This window comes from Scardinius erythrophthalmus (genome assembly GCF_964197995.2).
Source record: "Scardinius erythrophthalmus genome assembly, chromosome: 20".
Lineage (NCBI taxonomy): Eukaryota > Metazoa > Chordata > Actinopteri > Cypriniformes > Leuciscidae > Scardinius > Scardinius erythrophthalmus.
In genome coordinates this window covers 11,939,189-11,957,637 of record NC_138240.1, presented here as the reverse complement: position 1 = coordinate 11,957,637, position 18,449 = coordinate 11,939,189, and the positions used below count along the sequence as shown (strand labels likewise).

Genomic DNA, 18,449 nt, shown 5'->3' with positions numbered 1-18,449 from the left:
TATATATATATATATATAGGAACGCAAAATTAAATAATTATAGAGGTTTAAAAATATTACGTTAAATGTTTTTGTTTTTTAATCAATTAAACATTAACAATCGCAGTCCTGCCAACTTTATATTTCTTATATTTTTGTACTTATTCGAGAAAGTGAATTGTTTATAATATAACTCAATGTAACAATGCACATTAAGAAAAAATGAGGTAATGAGAATAAAGTGTCATCACATTTACAATTAAACGAGAGCACAGGCTCACAACTGCCATATTTGTATCAATGTGGATATATAACCTTGGATATATAATCTTACCATGTTACAGCCTAAATGGTTAAAAAAAAGAAAAAGAAGAAGAATTAATCAAAGCATCAGAATCAGAAAGAGCTTTATTGCAAAATATGTTTACACACACAAGAAATTTGTTGTGGTGACAAAAGAAGCTTCCAGTACAAAGACAACAACAGTACACAGATAGTCAAATAAAAAATAAAGATTTATGTAAATAAGACACATGTATAAATATAAACATAATATACCAATTTTTATGTACAGGTGTGCTATATACATAGAATTAGCAGGGAATGGAATAAGAAGAGGTAAGGTATTGCCAAATAAATATAAGTGATATTGCACATAGTTATCATTGCATAGTGGGGAGAATATTTTACTGTTTATGAGGTAGATTGTCTGAGAAGGAACTTTTCTTGTGCCTGGCTGTTCTGGTGCTGTGTAGCCAGATGATACAAGTTTAAAGAGAAGGTGGCTTGGATGTGAGGGATCCAGAGTGGAATTTCTGAGCCCCTTTTTCTCACTCTGGATGTATACAGTTCTTGGAGGGTGTGCAGGGGAGCACCAATAATCTGCTCAGCAGTCCGAATCATCCCAGTCTTCTGATGTCTGATTTTGCAGAGGACAGACTCATTGACGGCTGAGTAGAACTGCATCAGCAGATCCTGTGGCAGTCTACAGTCTCACCATGAGCCTTTTTCACCATGGCATGGAGTCAATGTGATTGTCCCACTTCAGGTCCTGAGAGATGGTGAGCCACAAGGCTACAGATACTGGGGGGAGTGCTTGGGGGGTTTCTCCTAAAGCTCACTACCATCACCATCATCATCATCACTACCATCATCATCATCATCATAATTGTCATTCTGTCCCGTTCATGCCGGCTGATAATGCCGGGTCACTGCCACTAGTTGGAGATGTGGTGTCATGAGTTCATAGCTCAACCACATTCAGCACCCACGAGGAAGCCGGGCGCACTTTGATGACATCACCACAGTAATGCTGACGCTGCTACGGTAGAGGTTATCGCCCAACCAAAGTATTAACTAGTATTATTATCAGTTTCCTAAAATCGTTTTTCCAAAATGAGCACAATGTTTGCAGATACAATTCTAATCGTGTTCATATCTATTTGCACAGCATTATTAGCGGAAGGTATGTAAATGCTATCTTGGAATTCAGGTTTACATGTCAGAAAACGTATCGAGTGTCTAGGAAAATGTCCTAAGCTCAGCAAATACAGGACAAATGCTTTAGCTCAAATCGTGCTGGATAACCGTTTGCTTTGCTCTGTTTCTACAGGGATAACATGGGTTCTGGTGTACCGCACAGACAAATACAAGAGACTAAAGGCTGAGGTTGAAAAACAAAGTAAAAAACGTAAGTTGTATGAATGAATGATGTGTCTTTTGCATTTATTTAATCCAAGTGACCATTGTTTAAAATTGTGCAACATGTTTCAGTGGAGAAAAAGAAGGAGACAATTACAGAATCAGCTGGGCGTCAACAGAAGAAAAAAATTGGTAAGATACTTAATGTATTATTACACTTATAAAAGGAAGTTGTAAAGCTATTATTATTATAAGTAAAGTATAAAAAAAAATATTGTTATTAACAATTAGTACAAATTCAATTAATATTATTATGCAACATGGTCATTGGTCCTCAATGAAACATAAATGGAATTACTATAATGTTGTCTTCAACAGAGAGACAAGAGGAGAAACTGAAAAACAATAACAGAGACTTGTCTATGGTATTCTAATATTTTCTATTCCAATCCATATTTCTTATGTTGTGTTCTTTTTTTATTAATTCTCATAGTAAATGTGGTGATCTGTCTAACAAGTTTTGTTTTAATGTCATTGTATTAAAGATATTTTAATTGCAGGTCCGGATGAAATCGATGTTTGCCATTGGCTTTTGCTTCACTGCTTTGATGGGCATGTTCAATTCCATGTAGGTAGACTCATTCGTTGCATTATCACAAAGGCGCTTTGCTATAAATGTTCAATAATATCTTAGGCCAATAGTGGTTTGATTCGCTAAAGTTACCTGAAATGGCCAGCTACTTAATTTATGTGCTTTTAAACACATTCTGGCTGCTTTTTTTCCATTCCAGCTTTGATGGTCGTGTTGTGGCCAAACTTCCATTCGTCCCATTGTCGTATATCCAAGGTCTCTCACACCGTAACCTCCTTGGTGAAGATTACACCGACTGTTCCTTCATCTTCCTCTACATCCTGTGCACCATGTCGATTCGACAGGTAATGTTTATCTATTGTTTATATATTCTTTCTTCAGTGTTTCTGTGAGTGAAAGGGGCAAAATCCAAGTTGTAAAAATGTAATAGCAGTTTTGTGGGAAGAGTTTAAACTTTGACACTGTTCAGTTCAGTTGTTTGTTTTATGTAATGCATGCCTTAACTTTTACCACTGAATACCCTTAATTTCAGAACATCCAGAAGATGTTAGGTCTCGCCCCCTCCCGTGCCGCCACCAAACAGGCTGGAGGGTTTTTAGGACCTCCTCCACAAGCTGCCAAGTTTTCATAAACTTTTGTAGTGAGGTACCTACAAAAAAACAACAAAAAGATGGGACACTCAGCTGTACATTGTGTGAGCAACACTCAGTGTGAGAGTATGATAGCCAGGTTGTGCAGCCACCGATACCTGTGATGACCACAGAAGTCATGTACATTTGTGTGTGTGTGTTTTTTTTAATCAGGTAAATTTATAACTTGTATGTAGTCCCAATTCTAACAGAAAATGTTTCTTGAGCAAAGGTAGTTATAATTATAAGTTTAGTCTTAAGCATTTCTTTAAACCTTTTTGTTGCTCAGAAGGCCAAAATGATTCTTTGTTGAAACTATTATTATTTTATGATTAATTACAAGCAATATTAATTAATAACATTCATATTTAAAATTTGAGAGAATAGTTTCACCCGTGGATTCTGTTTATCTATTTTTTTTATTGTCTGTTAACGTTTAAGTTAAAGGATTTTTGTGAGTTTAGATCGTGTGCATTTGTTCTTCTGTATTTTGTTTGTCACTATTTAATGTTCAAATTACATTTGTACAGAAATAAAATTGACTAAGCAAAGAGCTTAACAGTTTTCCTTTAAAAAAGTATGGAAAATAAGGCATAGGCCCAAGTTGTCGTTTTGCAATTCAGAGTAAAGTTTTAGCCTTCTGTAATTATGCTGCAATTTTCCCCACGGAATACATTTTATTCTACTGTGAGTTACTGTACCGTAGTCACAGATTGTTAATGTAGCTTTAATAATAGCTGGATGGTGGATTGTTGTTTAGGCAGGTATGAAGATTGCATACATTTTACAGATTGTTGCTAAATGGACATTCAAGGTTTCATCAAAGATTAAAAGAACCAGACAGACCTCAGCACAGACCCTATGGTCAGCTTCGGCTCCATACTGGCGTGATGAAGCCGATCTTCAAACAAAAGGAACTGTATGAATATTTGATTTCTGACTTTTGATGCAGACTGAATCATAATCTCACAGTTTTTGTTCGTTGGCAAGTTTGAACTGGCCTCCAGACTGAACCTGGTTTCTCCCAAAGTTATTTCTGCATTCTGTCACTTGATGGAGTTTGGGCTCCTTGCCACTGTTGCCTCTGACTTGCTTAGTTGGGGACACTTAATATTCCAAATTATTATTGATTTGACTATTGACACTGTTGTGTGAAAACTGAACCAAGCTCAACTGATAACATCTTTTTTTTTGCAGAACTGCTTCATAGATTAAATCAGGGGTCACCAAACTAAGGCCCGCGGGCCGACTCAGGCCCGCCACCCCCCTTTGACTGGCCCCCCAGCCCCTCTGCCCCCCACCACTTGAATCGGCCCTATGAAGCAATCCCCAAAAGTCGTCATGGACGGTACGTCATGGTACGGGCGTCACAGTTTGGTGCATACATTTACACGGAGAATACACGGTATAAAAATAAATAAAACTTGCGTGCAATTTAATTAATGTAATGCGGAACTACTGTTAGATACGCGGATTCTTAGGGACACCTAATCTGTAGCTCCACCTTAGCTCTGAAGCTCTGAAGCAGGCTGCAGTAAAGATTGCAATGCTGGAATATGTTGAGAGAGAGGTGTGGGCGCGATCGAAAAGTCGTAAAGTGTTTACTTATATTTGTGTGTGTGTGTGTGTGTGTGTGTGTGTGTGTGTGTGTGTGTGTGTGTGTGTGGCGCGGCCGCGATCGAACAGTGGAAACATAAAAACATACTCCGTCATTTAGTTTATGCAGGACATCATTCAAACTGCAAAGTGTTTAAGTTACTGTGAATTACATTTTTAAGGAAAACAAATATATTAATCTGAAATGTAGCAGATTAATTTTCAATTAATTCAGGTCCAATTACCAACCATATCAAGGTATTTTTATTAATTGAATTAATGAACTAATTATATAAAACTATTGTCAGTGCACTACAAATAAACTGGTTCTATGCCTTTACTTTATTAATAAAACTTATTTAAAAAAAAATACAAGGCTTAAGACATTTATTTTTCTTTTGGTGGTCCAGCCTGAGACATGCACAAGCCTTCTGCATTTTTGTTTTGCTTTTCCCTTCAGTGTACCCAACCGTGATGTCTGAACCGAGGTATGAACCGAACCGTGACTTCTGTGTACCGTTCCACCCCTAAAAGAGAGTGCAGAGTTTACAAAGAACAGTGGACCAACGATTATTTGTGAAGAATAACTTTAAATAAAACAAAGTGTGAAGACTCGATTACAACTTTTGCAAACCACTAGTAAAGATAAACAAATATGTGCCAGGAATCAAGTGTTGATATAGTAGTGTGGATATAGTAGTGGGGATGGCTGTGCCAGGCTAGTAATCTCTACTACACAATGAGGCCTGCTGGTGGTCATTTTGGTCTGGGTCATACAATTCTATGTTATATAGCTGACCCGGCCCCGGCCCCCCATCACAGTCAGGAACGATAATGTGGCCCCCAGAGAAAAAAGTTTGGTGACCCCTGGATTAAATGAACTAATTTAATAATTGATTATCTTTACAACGGAACTGAATCAACACTTAAACAGCCAAAATGCAGATAAAATGTGCTGACAAGTACATGTGAGAGAGAGGGCGACCCAACGGAGTAAAGATAATTTTGCGGTTTGATATTCTGTATTCTTTTGGCTATTGTCCCGCCGTGCGGTGTCGTAGACATGCAAATAATATCTAATTTCGTTATTCATGATTTGTGAATTCGTGTGACATGGTCCTCCGGTCCGAAATACGTTTATTTTTTTATACTGACTTTTATTTTTAAATTGCGTATAACTCCAAAAGTCGGTCACTTAGAAGACTGAACCCAGTTTCATCTTGACCTGCTTGATTTGTGAATTTTTTTTACAGCAAAGCTCTTGTCCGTTGACTGGTTGGCAAGTCCGCTAGACAGGAATTTGGTAAATAGCCGTTCTTTACGTGTAACATAAATTTATAATAAACACACAGACCGCTGGATTACAAAAACACTTGTTTTATATTGAGCTTGATTTGTGAAAACTTTCACAGTGCAGTTTGGGTCAATTAAACCTTCCCTGAGTGTTTAAAATAACCATTCTGATTTGTGAAAGGTTCCACAGTGCAGTTAACCTTAACCTTTCAGTTAACCTTTCCCTGAGTGGTTAACTGACCCAAACTAAACTGTGAAACCTTTCACAAATCAGAAAGGGACATCTAAACACTCAGGGAAGGTTTAACTAACCCAAACTGAACTGTGAAACCTTTCACGAATCAGAATGGGACATTTAAACCGTCAGGGAAGGTTTAACTGACCAAAACTGAACTGCTGAACCTTTCACAAATAAGAATGGTTAATTTAAACACTCAGGGAAGGGTTAACTGGCCCAAACTGCACTGTGGAACCTTTCACATATTAGAATGGTTCATTTAAACACTCAGGGAAGGTTTAACTGACCCAAACTGAACTGTGAAAGCTTTCACAATTCAGAATGGTTAAACACTCAGGGAAGGTTTAACTGACCCAAACTGCACTGTGAAAGCTTTCACAAATCAGAATGGTACATTTAATCACTCAGGAAAGGGTTAACTGGCCCAAACTGCACTGTGAAACCTTTCACAAATCAGAAAGGGACATCTAAACACTCAGGGAAGGTTTAACTAACCCAAACTGAACTGTGAAACCTTTCACAAATCAGAATGGGACATTTAAACCGTCAGGGAAGGTTTAACTGACCAAAACTGAACTGCTGAACCTTTCACAAATCAGAATGGGACATTTAAACCGTCAGGGAAGGTTTAACTGACCCAAACTGCACCGTGGAACCTTTCGCAAATCAGAATGGGACATTTAAACACTCAGGGAAGGGTTAACTGGCCCAAACTGCACTGTGAAAGCTTTCACAAATCAGAATGGTTCATTTAATCACTCAGGGAAGGGTTAACTGACCCAAACTGCACTGTGGAACCTTTCACAAATCGGAATGGTTAATTTAATCACTCAGGAAAGGGTTAACTGACCCAAACTGCACTGTGGAACCTTTCACAAATCGGAATGGTTAATTTAATCACTCAGGGAAGGGTTAACTGACCCAAACTGCACCATGGAACCTTTCACAAATCAGAATGGTACATTTAAACACTCAGGGAAGGGTTAACTGACCCAAACTGAACTGTGGAACCTTTCACAAATCGGAATGGTACATTTAAACACTCAGGGAAGGGTTAACTGACCCAAACTGAACTGTGGAACCTTTCACAAATCAGAATGGGACATTTAAACACTCAGGGAGGGTTTAACTGACCCAAACTGAACTGTGGAACCTTTCACAAATCAGAATGGGACATTTAAACACTCAGGGAAGGGTTAACTGACCCAAACTGAACTGTCTAGTGTTGTAGACAGGGTCTCCAATAAGTCTTATAGTTTATCTTATTTGCTTTGATGCATTTCTCAGATCACAACTGAAATCACATCATCTTGTCACTGGAGCACATCATAAAATCAATTTCTCATTATTTTATACAAATTGCAAATGCTTCAGTACATTCATGCAATTGATAATGTACAACTGTCTGCTGTTTCCTACATTATCAACTCTTTGTGTCATGTTGATCAAAATATAGGCCTATTATACTATTTCTCTGTTGAATTGTCTTAGTCCTCAAAACATCATAGGCATTAGTTCCTTGCATAAGTCATTAAATGCAAAATGGTTTACTATAAACTGTCAAGCATGTTTTCAATACATTTCTATTAGACTTTATTTTGTAAATGTGTCCTGAATTGATGAATTGCAGAGGTGTATTTAGAATTTCACTAATGAAGAAAATAATGAATTGATAAATTAGGAAGCAGCAAGGCAATTCATAATCAGTTGCATGCATGAATTTACCAAAGCATTGGCAATTTGTTCAAAAGTAGTTATGAGAATTTCAGTAGTGATCTGAGAAATGTACCAAAGCAACTGTGATAAAAAATTAAGTATTCAGGAATTTTATACAAAATTTAACAGTGAGCCCTGCTGGACGCATCTGGAACAGCAGGGGCGTAAAACTGCTGGGGAGATCTACCGGGCTCCAGGTCTGCAGCCTCCCCATATAGTTTTCGAGAGGAATCATTCATCTGAAAAAACGAGTAAGTAATTTAATTAATTTGTTGTTATAGTGCTGTTTGATGTATTAATTGTCAAGATAAATATAGTGTTTTTTATATATATCTAACTTTAGATCAGATGTTTACGATGATAATACGTTACTTCAGAATATCCATTCGGTCCCGGAGAGAGTGTTGATGAGCTATATCTCTTTTTAGGATAAATTTGATTTTTTTTTATTAGAAAAACTGCTATGCTGTATCCAGTGCACTGGATTTTGGCTAATGAAATGATATTGAGTTATATTCCTGTGCTCAAATTTAGTCAGTCAATTCGTCTTTTTCAACGAGTGATTAGTTCATAGGAGTCGAATCACTACGCTTTCGGCGCCATAGTTCAGGCGATTCTTTCTGATTTGATTCACAAACTCTCAAAAGAGTTTATTTGTGAATCGAAATACATTGACCACAGTGTACTACTACACCCGCGAAGACAACGTGTAGGCTACAATCTGAAATAAAAAATAAGATTTATTTGGTTTTAACACTCCTGTGGGGAACTCCGAAACGGAAAAGCGTTATAGATACATAAGATAATCTGCGAAATAAGTGCAGCTTCTTAATTCATTGTGTTTGGCACGTCTTGTGTTCTTGAATGTAGCGTAATCTGCTTTATTTTATTTATTTATTTATTTATTTATTTATTTATTTATTTATTTATTTATTTATTTGTTTATTGCGTAATCTCCTTTAGAGCAGGTGCATTTTAGAGTTAAAGAAACATTTAAAGCGTATCACTGTGTAATGTTATTAAAATAGTAGTTCTTAACATTTTACTGCAGAGGGGATGTTAACTTACAATGATTATGAACGAACATCTGAACCCACTGTTTGGAATCTGACACCAACACTTTTTACAGATATTTTGGTAACACTACAATCAGGTTTCATTGTAGGTTTAACTATTACATTAGTTAAGATGGACTAAGAATGCACAATACTTATTAAGCATTTATCTTAGTTCATTTTCATTTTGACATTTGCCAATGCATTATTAAAATCAAAAGTTGCATTTAAGATTAGTTAATGCACTGTGAACTAATTTTTATTATACATTTTTATTAACTAATGTTAGCAAAGATTAATGAATACTGTAACAAATGTATTGTTCATTGGTAATGTTAGTTAACACATTAACTAGCCTAATTTTAACAATTGAGACCTAATTGTAAAGTGTTACCGATATTTTAAACTTCTGTGTGAACTCTGGCAACAACATTTGTTAAACCTATGTGCTTAAACTAATGCTTAAGATGTAATATTGACCTCACAATATCTATTCCTTTATTTAAAAAGGTGCAGTTCAGAGAAACCCTCACAGCTAATGCTGCTGAGATGGAGATGGAGAGATCATGGACTGGCAGCAGATCGAGGGGCAGACACAAGATAAGTTTAAATCTATTTAAAAACACACACCTCTTTAACCTATCATAAACATAACACACTCTCACATTTCTAAAATTCACATCTGTTAAAGGATTGTTAGGCTGCATAAATTCGGTCAACCAGAACCGGAAACACTTCCCATAACACCGAATGTACTTGTTACATCATAAGAAGAATGGCATCTACGCTAATGTTAGTCTCTCTGTCTCAGTCTTATCCCAAGGTTACTGAATTCAGCCAGATCTAGTCCATATCCAGACCAGATGATGGACCTGCACCCTCAGATGACCACAACAGCCCTGAATGCCAGACGAGAACATCACAACTAGACGAGACCTAGACACAAACACCGTGAAGACCCCTTTGACACAACAGTCCTCGGCACAGTCATCGGATCAGATCCACGAGAGCCAGACCAGTCCTCTGCACAGACCCAACGGCCAGCTTCAACTCCCCCCACACCAAATGCCGGCGTGATCTTATGAAGGTAAAAGAGTAGCAACACTCCAGAGCATGTAAATGTGAGTTTGTGAATTGTACAATAAATATTTGTACTTGAAAACCTGTTGAATGTTGAGATTTTCACTCAAAGACAATAGTCACAAATCTGTATTCTTTCATTCACATTCGCAAATGAGCTGGTAAGTCCCGCCCCTTCCGCTAACCCCACTGGACCTCTAGGTTGAAAAATCGTCAATGCAAGTGAATGGGAGAAAATAATTATTTCTGGTCCCGTTTGAATTGTGCCATGAATGTGAACATATGTTGTCTGTGAATTTTTAATATAATTTTTTGTGTAAAGAATTCTACAATTTAGCGGGTAGAAGTTTGATACGGTTAGACTTTGTGTGAGAGCACTTTGTGGACTACAACTCTTCGCTGCTTTCGACGCGTTTGAAACGTCACCACCACTCGCGCACGGATCCCGCTAAACATGTCTGTGTCTTTGGTGCACTTCACCGCCTTCTTTCAGGGAGAGGACAAAATCGTTGAGGTTGGCGAAAACCACGGGTAAGTCAACTTTATGGGGTGACGTCACATAGGCGACATGTAGTCTTTCTCGTTATGTCTTTTCCACAACTGCTAGCCGAAGAATCATACAATATACTGTCAAACTCGTAACATGAAAAATTATATTAAAAATTCACAGACAACATATGTTCACATTCATGGCACAATTCAAACGGGACCAGAAAATAATTATTTTCTCCCATTCACTTGCATTGACGATTTTTCAACCTAGAGGTCTTACGGATGGGCAGGACTTACCAGCTCTATACAACCTCAATTAGGCATTTGCAACTTCTCAAATCTGCCATTGCTATTTCAAATCTTCACACATTGACTTTGCAACTATTTTCGCAATATATTAGATGCCTAACTATAACTTGTGCACTTGCAAACTTAGTGCCGGTGAGAGAGAAAGGCGGGGGAATTAAAAAAATTGCAATGGCAGATTTGAGAAGTTGCAAATGCCTAATTGAGGTTTTCACATTGGAGCTGTGAGTGTAAATTTTATTGTACAAGTACAAATATCTATTGTACAAGTTCTCAAATTCACATCTACATGCTCTGGAGTTTTGCTACTCTTTTACCTTGATGTAATCTTTTCCAACCTTCAAGCAAAAGGAGCTGAATAAAATACTCTGAATGATATCAATCCACAATCTGACTTGTGAAGCGGCCTGGATAACACATACACCATGTTTGTTGTTTGATCAGAGGAGAACTGGCCCTTTGACTGAGCCTGTTTTTCTTTCTCCATTCTGTCACTGATGGACTCTGGCTTGCTTAGTTGGGGATACTTATTCTTAATAATATTGATCTGCCTGCATTGACACCATTATATGAGAACTGAACTGAGCTGGACGATGACATCACTGTTTTCCGCAGAGCTGCTTAATAATGAAAATGAACTCATTTTATAATTGATATACTTTATGCAGTTATTGAACAGAACTGAATCAACACTGAACTGAATTCAGTTGTACAATGACACTATTTTCTTTTTAGAGCAGCTTTACAGCCAAATTGAACTATTTGCATCATTGATCATTGTCCTGTTTAACCCTGTAAAGCTGCTTTGAAACAGTCATTACTGTATAGCGCTATATATTTAATGGTGACTTGACATTTGCAAAAGGAATTAATTTAGTGTTAAAGAGAGTGAAAGATAGTTTGTGTGTGAAAGAGTGATGTTTTTCTTTTAATCATATACAGTAAATATAATTTACTTATTATTTTGTAGTTTAAAAATTGTGTTGTAAATAAATGTTAATAGTGTATTTGTTCATTGTTAATACATGCTTATGTTAAAGTGGATTTGTTAATTTTATAATAAAAACCCTGAATCTTTTTAAATGGTTGAATTTGTGTTTCACTGCCAGTTTCTGGGCCACATCTGGCCCGGGGACCCAGCCGACTCTCAGCCAGATCTGTCTTACAGTGCCTGGGCCAGACCTGGGCCATATCAATAAATGAGAGTCATTTTACAGTGCCTGGGCCACATCTGGGCCAGAGGAAGTTGTTTGAGTCCGTTTTCAGTGTATTGCGCCAGTTTTGGGCCGGGGACCCAGCCAGAACTGGGACAGAATTGAAGCAAGGATGAGGCCCAGAGGTGGGCCAGACAATTTTTGCTATGTGGGTGACAAATGAAGGTTTCAAAATATTTTTTATTTATTTTTTATTAAACAATGAAAGACAACAAAAATGTGTGCTTGTGTGAGTGTGTGTGAACAAGAAAAACAAAAACCAGCTGGCGAAGTCGCGCTAAGTTAGCTAACTAGCAAGCAGGCAATGCTAGAAAATTGGTTGAAACAACTAAGATAAAATATAAATAATTAAAGCTGCAAGCAGCATTTATCGGGGTTCAAGCAGTTAAGGCCGTTAAGGACTTTAAGCACAAAAGCATCAAAAGTTATAAAGTTTTATTTAGCAAGCATGACATCATAGATGGAAAAGACCATGTTCTAGCATGATTTACCATGATATGCCACATTCTAGCATGATTTACCATAGTTTATCATGATTTACCATGGTTTACCATGATTTACCTTGTTCTAGCATAGTTTACCATGAATTTATCTCAGTTTACCTTGATTTACCATGTTCTAGCATGATTTACCATGATATACCACATTCTAGCAAGATTTACCAAAGTTTATCATGATTTACCCTGTTCTAGCATAGTTTACCATGAATTTATCTTAGTTTACCTTAATTTACCATGTTCTAGCATGATTTACCATGATATACCACATTCTAGCATGATTTACCATAGTTTATCATGATTTACCATGGTTTACCATGATTTACCCTGTTCTAGCATGATTTACCATGATATATCACGTTCTAGAATGATTTACCAGGATTCTAGCATGATTTACCTTGATACACCACATTCTAGTATGATTTACTATGATTTACCATGTTTCTAGCGTGATTTACCATGATTTACCACATTACTAGCAATTATGTGAAGTGTCAGTGCAAATGAAGTGATAAACACTGTCAAAATATGATTTTGTTATAATAGTTATTGTTATATAAGTGATTTGCACAAAGCACATGTGAAAAGACTTCATAAGTAGAATGGCCAGCAGAGGGCACTAGAAGACCACTTATTGGCTCAGTTTCACTTTAAATTTCATTATTTTTACCAGTTTTCTGCACTAAATCAAATCAGTTTTTCCATGTTAACTCAATAATGCATGCTTACACACACATACACACACACACACACACACACACACACACACACACACACACACACACACAAAGACAAATGTTGTTGTTGTTTTTTCAATGCTATTGGGATATGTCATAATGAAAATATATTTGAATGGTCTATAAACATTTCACAAAGTCTTTGTAAGCTATTAATCAGAAGATTCAGAATTTATTCAGAAACCTAAGACTACACAAACACATTATGTTGTAGATACAGACATTTGAACTATATGATGTGATCAAACTGTCAATACTAATACTTTAACGGATGGATTTTGACTAAATGTAATTGTAATTGTAAATGTTAAAATAGTGATTTTATAAATTTTAAACAGCAGGGGGCAGTAAAATACAACTTATTGGCTTAATATGCCATTATATTCATATAATTTTCACCTTTTTAACTGTTATAGAGGCAAATTTTGTCCGATCGGTCTGAAAATTTTCATGCATGTTCAGAGTGATATTTCACTGGCTTTTTAAGAAGGTCTGAGTCATTCATTAAAGAGATATAGGCTTTCGGGGACACTTGGTAAAGGCTACATTTTGAAGTGAACCTATTATAACTATCCAAATGAAGTAGTTCAACTTTTTCTGACAATTATTGACCTAGTGAGTCCAGAGAATTGTATTGCACTAGTTTTGAACATTATGATATGAAAATTATATGATCAGAGATGGAAAAGACCTTTTACAGCCAATACAGGCAGTTTACCATAGGAAATATATGGTTTTAAAGCTTTTTAACAGTTATAGCGCCACCTATGGTCCGATCTCCATAAAATTTGGCATGCTTGTTAATGATGTTATGTCACATATGCTCACCGATTTTTGTGAAGTTCTGAGTTTTTATTTAGGATTTATAGGATATTTAATGTATTTTTCCACGCCCATTTTATAAATGACCCTATTAGAGCCATCCAAATGCAAAATTTCAACTTTTTTTTGATAGTTTTTGATCTAGAGAGTCCAGAGAATTGTCCTAGACTGGTCTGGTTCCGATCGGGTGAAAAACCTAGGACTAGTTCGCAAAAGTAGGTTTTTAACATGTTTGCAAATATTTAATGAATGGTTTGATTGACAGCAATGGTTCTTGAGGCAAAGTTGTTCAGGATGAGGAGATCTATCAAATGATATACATATTGTGTGGATATTTGTAACACCACGTGATTACAGAGCCGTAAAACTCGTTAGCGCCAACTAGTGGCCGATTTCTTTCAAAATTCTTACAGACCTCTAGGGCCTTGAGTCGAACATGCCCATCGAGTTTCGTTCCGATCGGTCTCCGTTAACCTTGTCTAATAGGTGCTCAAACTTCATTGGCCGATGGCGGCCATGTTTTTTGAGATACGCCAATGTCCTCATACACATACATGGCACCTTGGACCAAGACACTGCATACCAATTTTCAAGTCAATCGGACTAACGGTCAGGTGGTTATAGCCTGTTTTATGTTTTTTTCATGTTATAGCGCCACCATGAGGCCAATCGTCGCGATTTTTTTACTGTGACCTCAGATTGACCTCTTACACATGTGTACCAAGTTTGGTGAAGATACCTCATTTACTTCTGGAGTTATAGCCATTTTAGTAAAATAGGCCCCGCCCACAACGTACGTTTTGGCGGCCCTTAGCGTCCGTGAATCGAAATTTCAACTTTTTTTCGATAGATTTTGATATTCAGACTCTAGAGAACATTTCTGCACTGGTTTGGTTCCGATCGGGCGAAAAACCTAGGACTAGTTCGCAAAAGTATGTTTTTGACAAAATTCAAAATGGCGGAAAATTTATCATGGCGGAAATGAAATCGGAGATATACGTTTTGTTCGTCAGGCGTCCAGCTTTCCAATGATATAAGACACTTGAGTCTACGTCATACGGTCTAGTAGTTATGAGCAGTTTTGCGCTTTTGGTTGCTATAGCGCCACCTATGGGCCAATCGGGGTCATACTTTTATAGGTTCTCCCCAAATTGAGGACTACCATTTGGCCAAGTTTCAAGGTTCCAGCTCTTACGGTTTGGTCTGCACAATGCGTTTTAGGGGAAAATAATAATAATAATAATAATAATAATAATTAAAGCTGCAAGCAGCATTTAGCGGGGTTCAAGCATTTAGGGTCTTTAAGCACATAAGGCAGTTTAGTGAGTTGTCTGAGTTTTTGTTTAGGATTTACAGGCTTTTGAGTGTTTTTTGCCATACCCATTTTCTAAATGATCCTGTTATGGCTACCCAATGGGTAAAGTTAAAGTTTTTTATATAATTAATAATCTAGAGCTTCCAGAGAATTGTACTGCACTGGTATATTTCCGATCGGGCGAAAACCTAGGACTAGTTTGCAAAAGTAGGTTTTTAACATAATCGCAAGTATTTAATGAACAAATTGATTGACAGTAGTAGTTCTTGAGGCAAAGTTGTTCAGTATGAGGAGATCTATCAAATGATATGCATCACGTGATTACATAGCCGTAAAACCTGTTAGCGTCAACTAGTGGCTGATTTTTCAAAATTCTTACAGACCTCTAGGGCCACGAATCGAACATGCCCACCGAGTTTCGTTCTGATCGGCCTCCGTTAAGAGTAAACTAACAGCTTTGAATTAAAATGGTGAGGTATCCTGTTGTAAACATCAACCATGCCTGTTGACAGTTCTCTTTTGTGGGAAGGGAATGAAAAGTTCTCAAATCCGCAGCACAGCCTCAGACATAACATTTATATCCATGATCTGCCATTTTCACTATTGTCCTTGCTTGCTTCTTCACAATACCTGCAGATCTTCTGATGATTCGGCTGTGCAGGTCCACATTAACACTGCCTGGCCTAGAACATGGACTGGAAAATGCAAATTTGGGGGGTATAAATATTAATGATCCTGACTCCAACGTCACAGTCGGTGTTATGGTGGGATTCACTCATTTTTCAGCGGTCTTTTGCAAACAAGAGATTTACACATGAAGGAGGAAACAATGGTGTTTGAGGCGCACGGTATGTCAGTTCCATGTCCAGAACTCTTATCATTCAACTATGCCAAGATAAATACAGTTTTCAATTGTATGGCACCTTTAAAATAGATGATTAGTAATATAATGCTTACTTGGAGTCTGAAATGGCTTTAACAAAAGAAGAAAAATATTCTTAGATTTCTGTTCATTCTAATCATGTACAAATAAAGTAGCACAATAAGATTACATTTATTTGAATGCATTAGTGAGTGTGTGATTGTGCTGTGTGTGCAGCGTGTCAATACTAAAAGTGAAGGTTTAGTTGATATCTTTGGTGATAATATCTGTAGTAATCATAAAAAAACAATTAAGAAATAAAGAATTAAAATTACAAATAATATTCTATTAAGATATGAGTTACAATAACATGATTTGCAATAGTAATAATATCAATAATATATGCACAATACACACAGATTAGACTATCAGGTCTGTGTTTTACAAAAACATTAGTATTGCAGCCAATGTGAGTCTGTGGGATTTATAAACAGACGAAATATTATTTGAAATGTTATTTTAATGATTTTATTAAGTTTAAACAATATTTCAAATGGAAAATATTGAAAAATTTAAAAAAAAAATGAAAAATAATATTTTAGTGAGCAGAATGAACCAATGAGTGTTCTTCTTCTGGTGGTTAAAATGTAAATGAAAACAATAATACTTAAACAATAATACTTAATACACTAACCATGCTTGAACACACACATGCACACACATTTTGTTGTAGATGTAGATATTTAAAATAAAAGATAGGTAACAAAATGATAATTGCAAATCTCCTCTGTATAACACCATTTTCAGATTTCAAATTAATTACTGAGAGGCAGAATTGTTCAAACTGAGAACTCAGTAAAAATGAAGTGATAAACTTTGACAAAACATGACTGTGTTATAATAGGTGATTTTCATGCAAGTAATTTTATATAGTCCAAAAACTAATGCAAAAGCACAGATGAAAATATTTTATTAAGTAGAATGTCCTGCTTCCATAGTAGAAGACCACTAATTGACTCACTTTCATTTGAAAGACTTTTTTATCCACCAGTAAAACAAAGCAGTTTCTCCATGTTCTTTCCATTAAGCATGCTTACACACACAGACACACACACAGACACAAACACATCCACACACACACACACACACACACACACACACACACACACACACACACACACACACACACACACACACACACACACACACACACACAAAGACAAATATGTTTTCAATGTTTTTAGGATGTGATATTGTGAAAATATCTTCATCTCCTCATCTTGAACAACTTTGCCTCAAGAATCACTAATGTCAATCAAACCGTTCATAATCATAATAAAAAAATAAAATATATACAAATATCATAATAAAAAAAAAACATCATAATAAAAAAGATTGCTTCTTAAAGCATTTGTTTATTTCCCAATACTGAAGCGAATTAAAAGATCATGCGTAATCCTGCTGCTCCCTCTAGTGGACAACAGTGGTATTATAGCTTACATTTTACAGTTGAAGTGTTTGAATGAATGAATGGGAATTTGTTTTTTTACTTATATCTCAGGAACCAAAAGGCGAAAAATTCTGAAACTCAGAGCATAGATAGTGCTTGAGGAGCCCTGTTGAATGAGACCATCAAGGTATTTTTGGGCGATTGGGGCTGGGAGTTATGACTGTTATAAGGCATATCTGTTCGGGCTATTATCTCTGGAATGCCCAGGGCAAATAACACCACATTTGAATCGAAGCTAGCCAAGGACGCGCCCTTTCCAACGAGCTCTCACACAATGTTCGGGGTGGTCTGGGTCGGGAGTAATGGCCGTTCAAAATCGGGGGTCCCGCGGATTCGCGATGCGCGGGGGGCGCGCTCCCGAGGCCCGCGACGACACGTTTCGATCAAGAGCCCGGAGAGGTCCTCACCATCAAAATTTGAGCGCGCAACGACTTTCCGTTTTCGAGTTATGAATGAATTTGTATTCGGGGGCGTGGCTTAAATGCCGTTATACTTTCGTTTCATTTCATTCATTTACTTTCGTCCATTTCCATATCTCAGTGTAACACAATTGTCAATAGTAATACTCAATAGATGAGTTTTGACAAAATGTGATTGTAAATGTTAAAATAATGATTTTATAAAGTCTAAATATGAATTTTATAACAATATTAGGGAGTAGTATGATGAAATGACAGCAGGGGGCAGTAAAATACCACTTATTGGCTTAATATGTCATTATATTCATATAAAATCACCTTTTGAAGAAGTTAAACTTTTTTTCTGATAATTATTGATCTAGAGAGTTCAGAGAATTGTGCTGCACTGGTTTTGAACATTATGATATGAACATTATATGATAAAAGATAGAAGACACCATTTACAGCAAATACAGG

The 18,449-nt window shown here is 36.6% G+C and overlaps 1 protein-coding gene across 1 annotated transcript; it reads left to right on the top strand.

Moving 5' to 3' along the window:
- Positions 1-1,171: 1,171 nt before the first annotated feature.
- On the top strand, positions 1,172-3,394 carry tmco1 (transmembrane and coiled-coil domains 1). The gene is made up of 7 exons (XM_081348380.1): positions 1,172-1,444; positions 1,592-1,669; positions 1,753-1,812; positions 1,999-2,045; positions 2,181-2,248; positions 2,412-2,556; positions 2,745-3,394. The coding sequence occupies exons 1-7, from the start codon at positions 1,375-1,377 to the stop codon at positions 2,841-2,843; spliced, it is 567 nt and encodes a 188-aa protein (XP_081204506.1). The 5' UTR covers positions 1,172-1,374; the 3' UTR covers positions 2,844-3,394.
- The last annotated feature ends 15,055 nt before the right edge of the window (positions 3,395-18,449 follow it).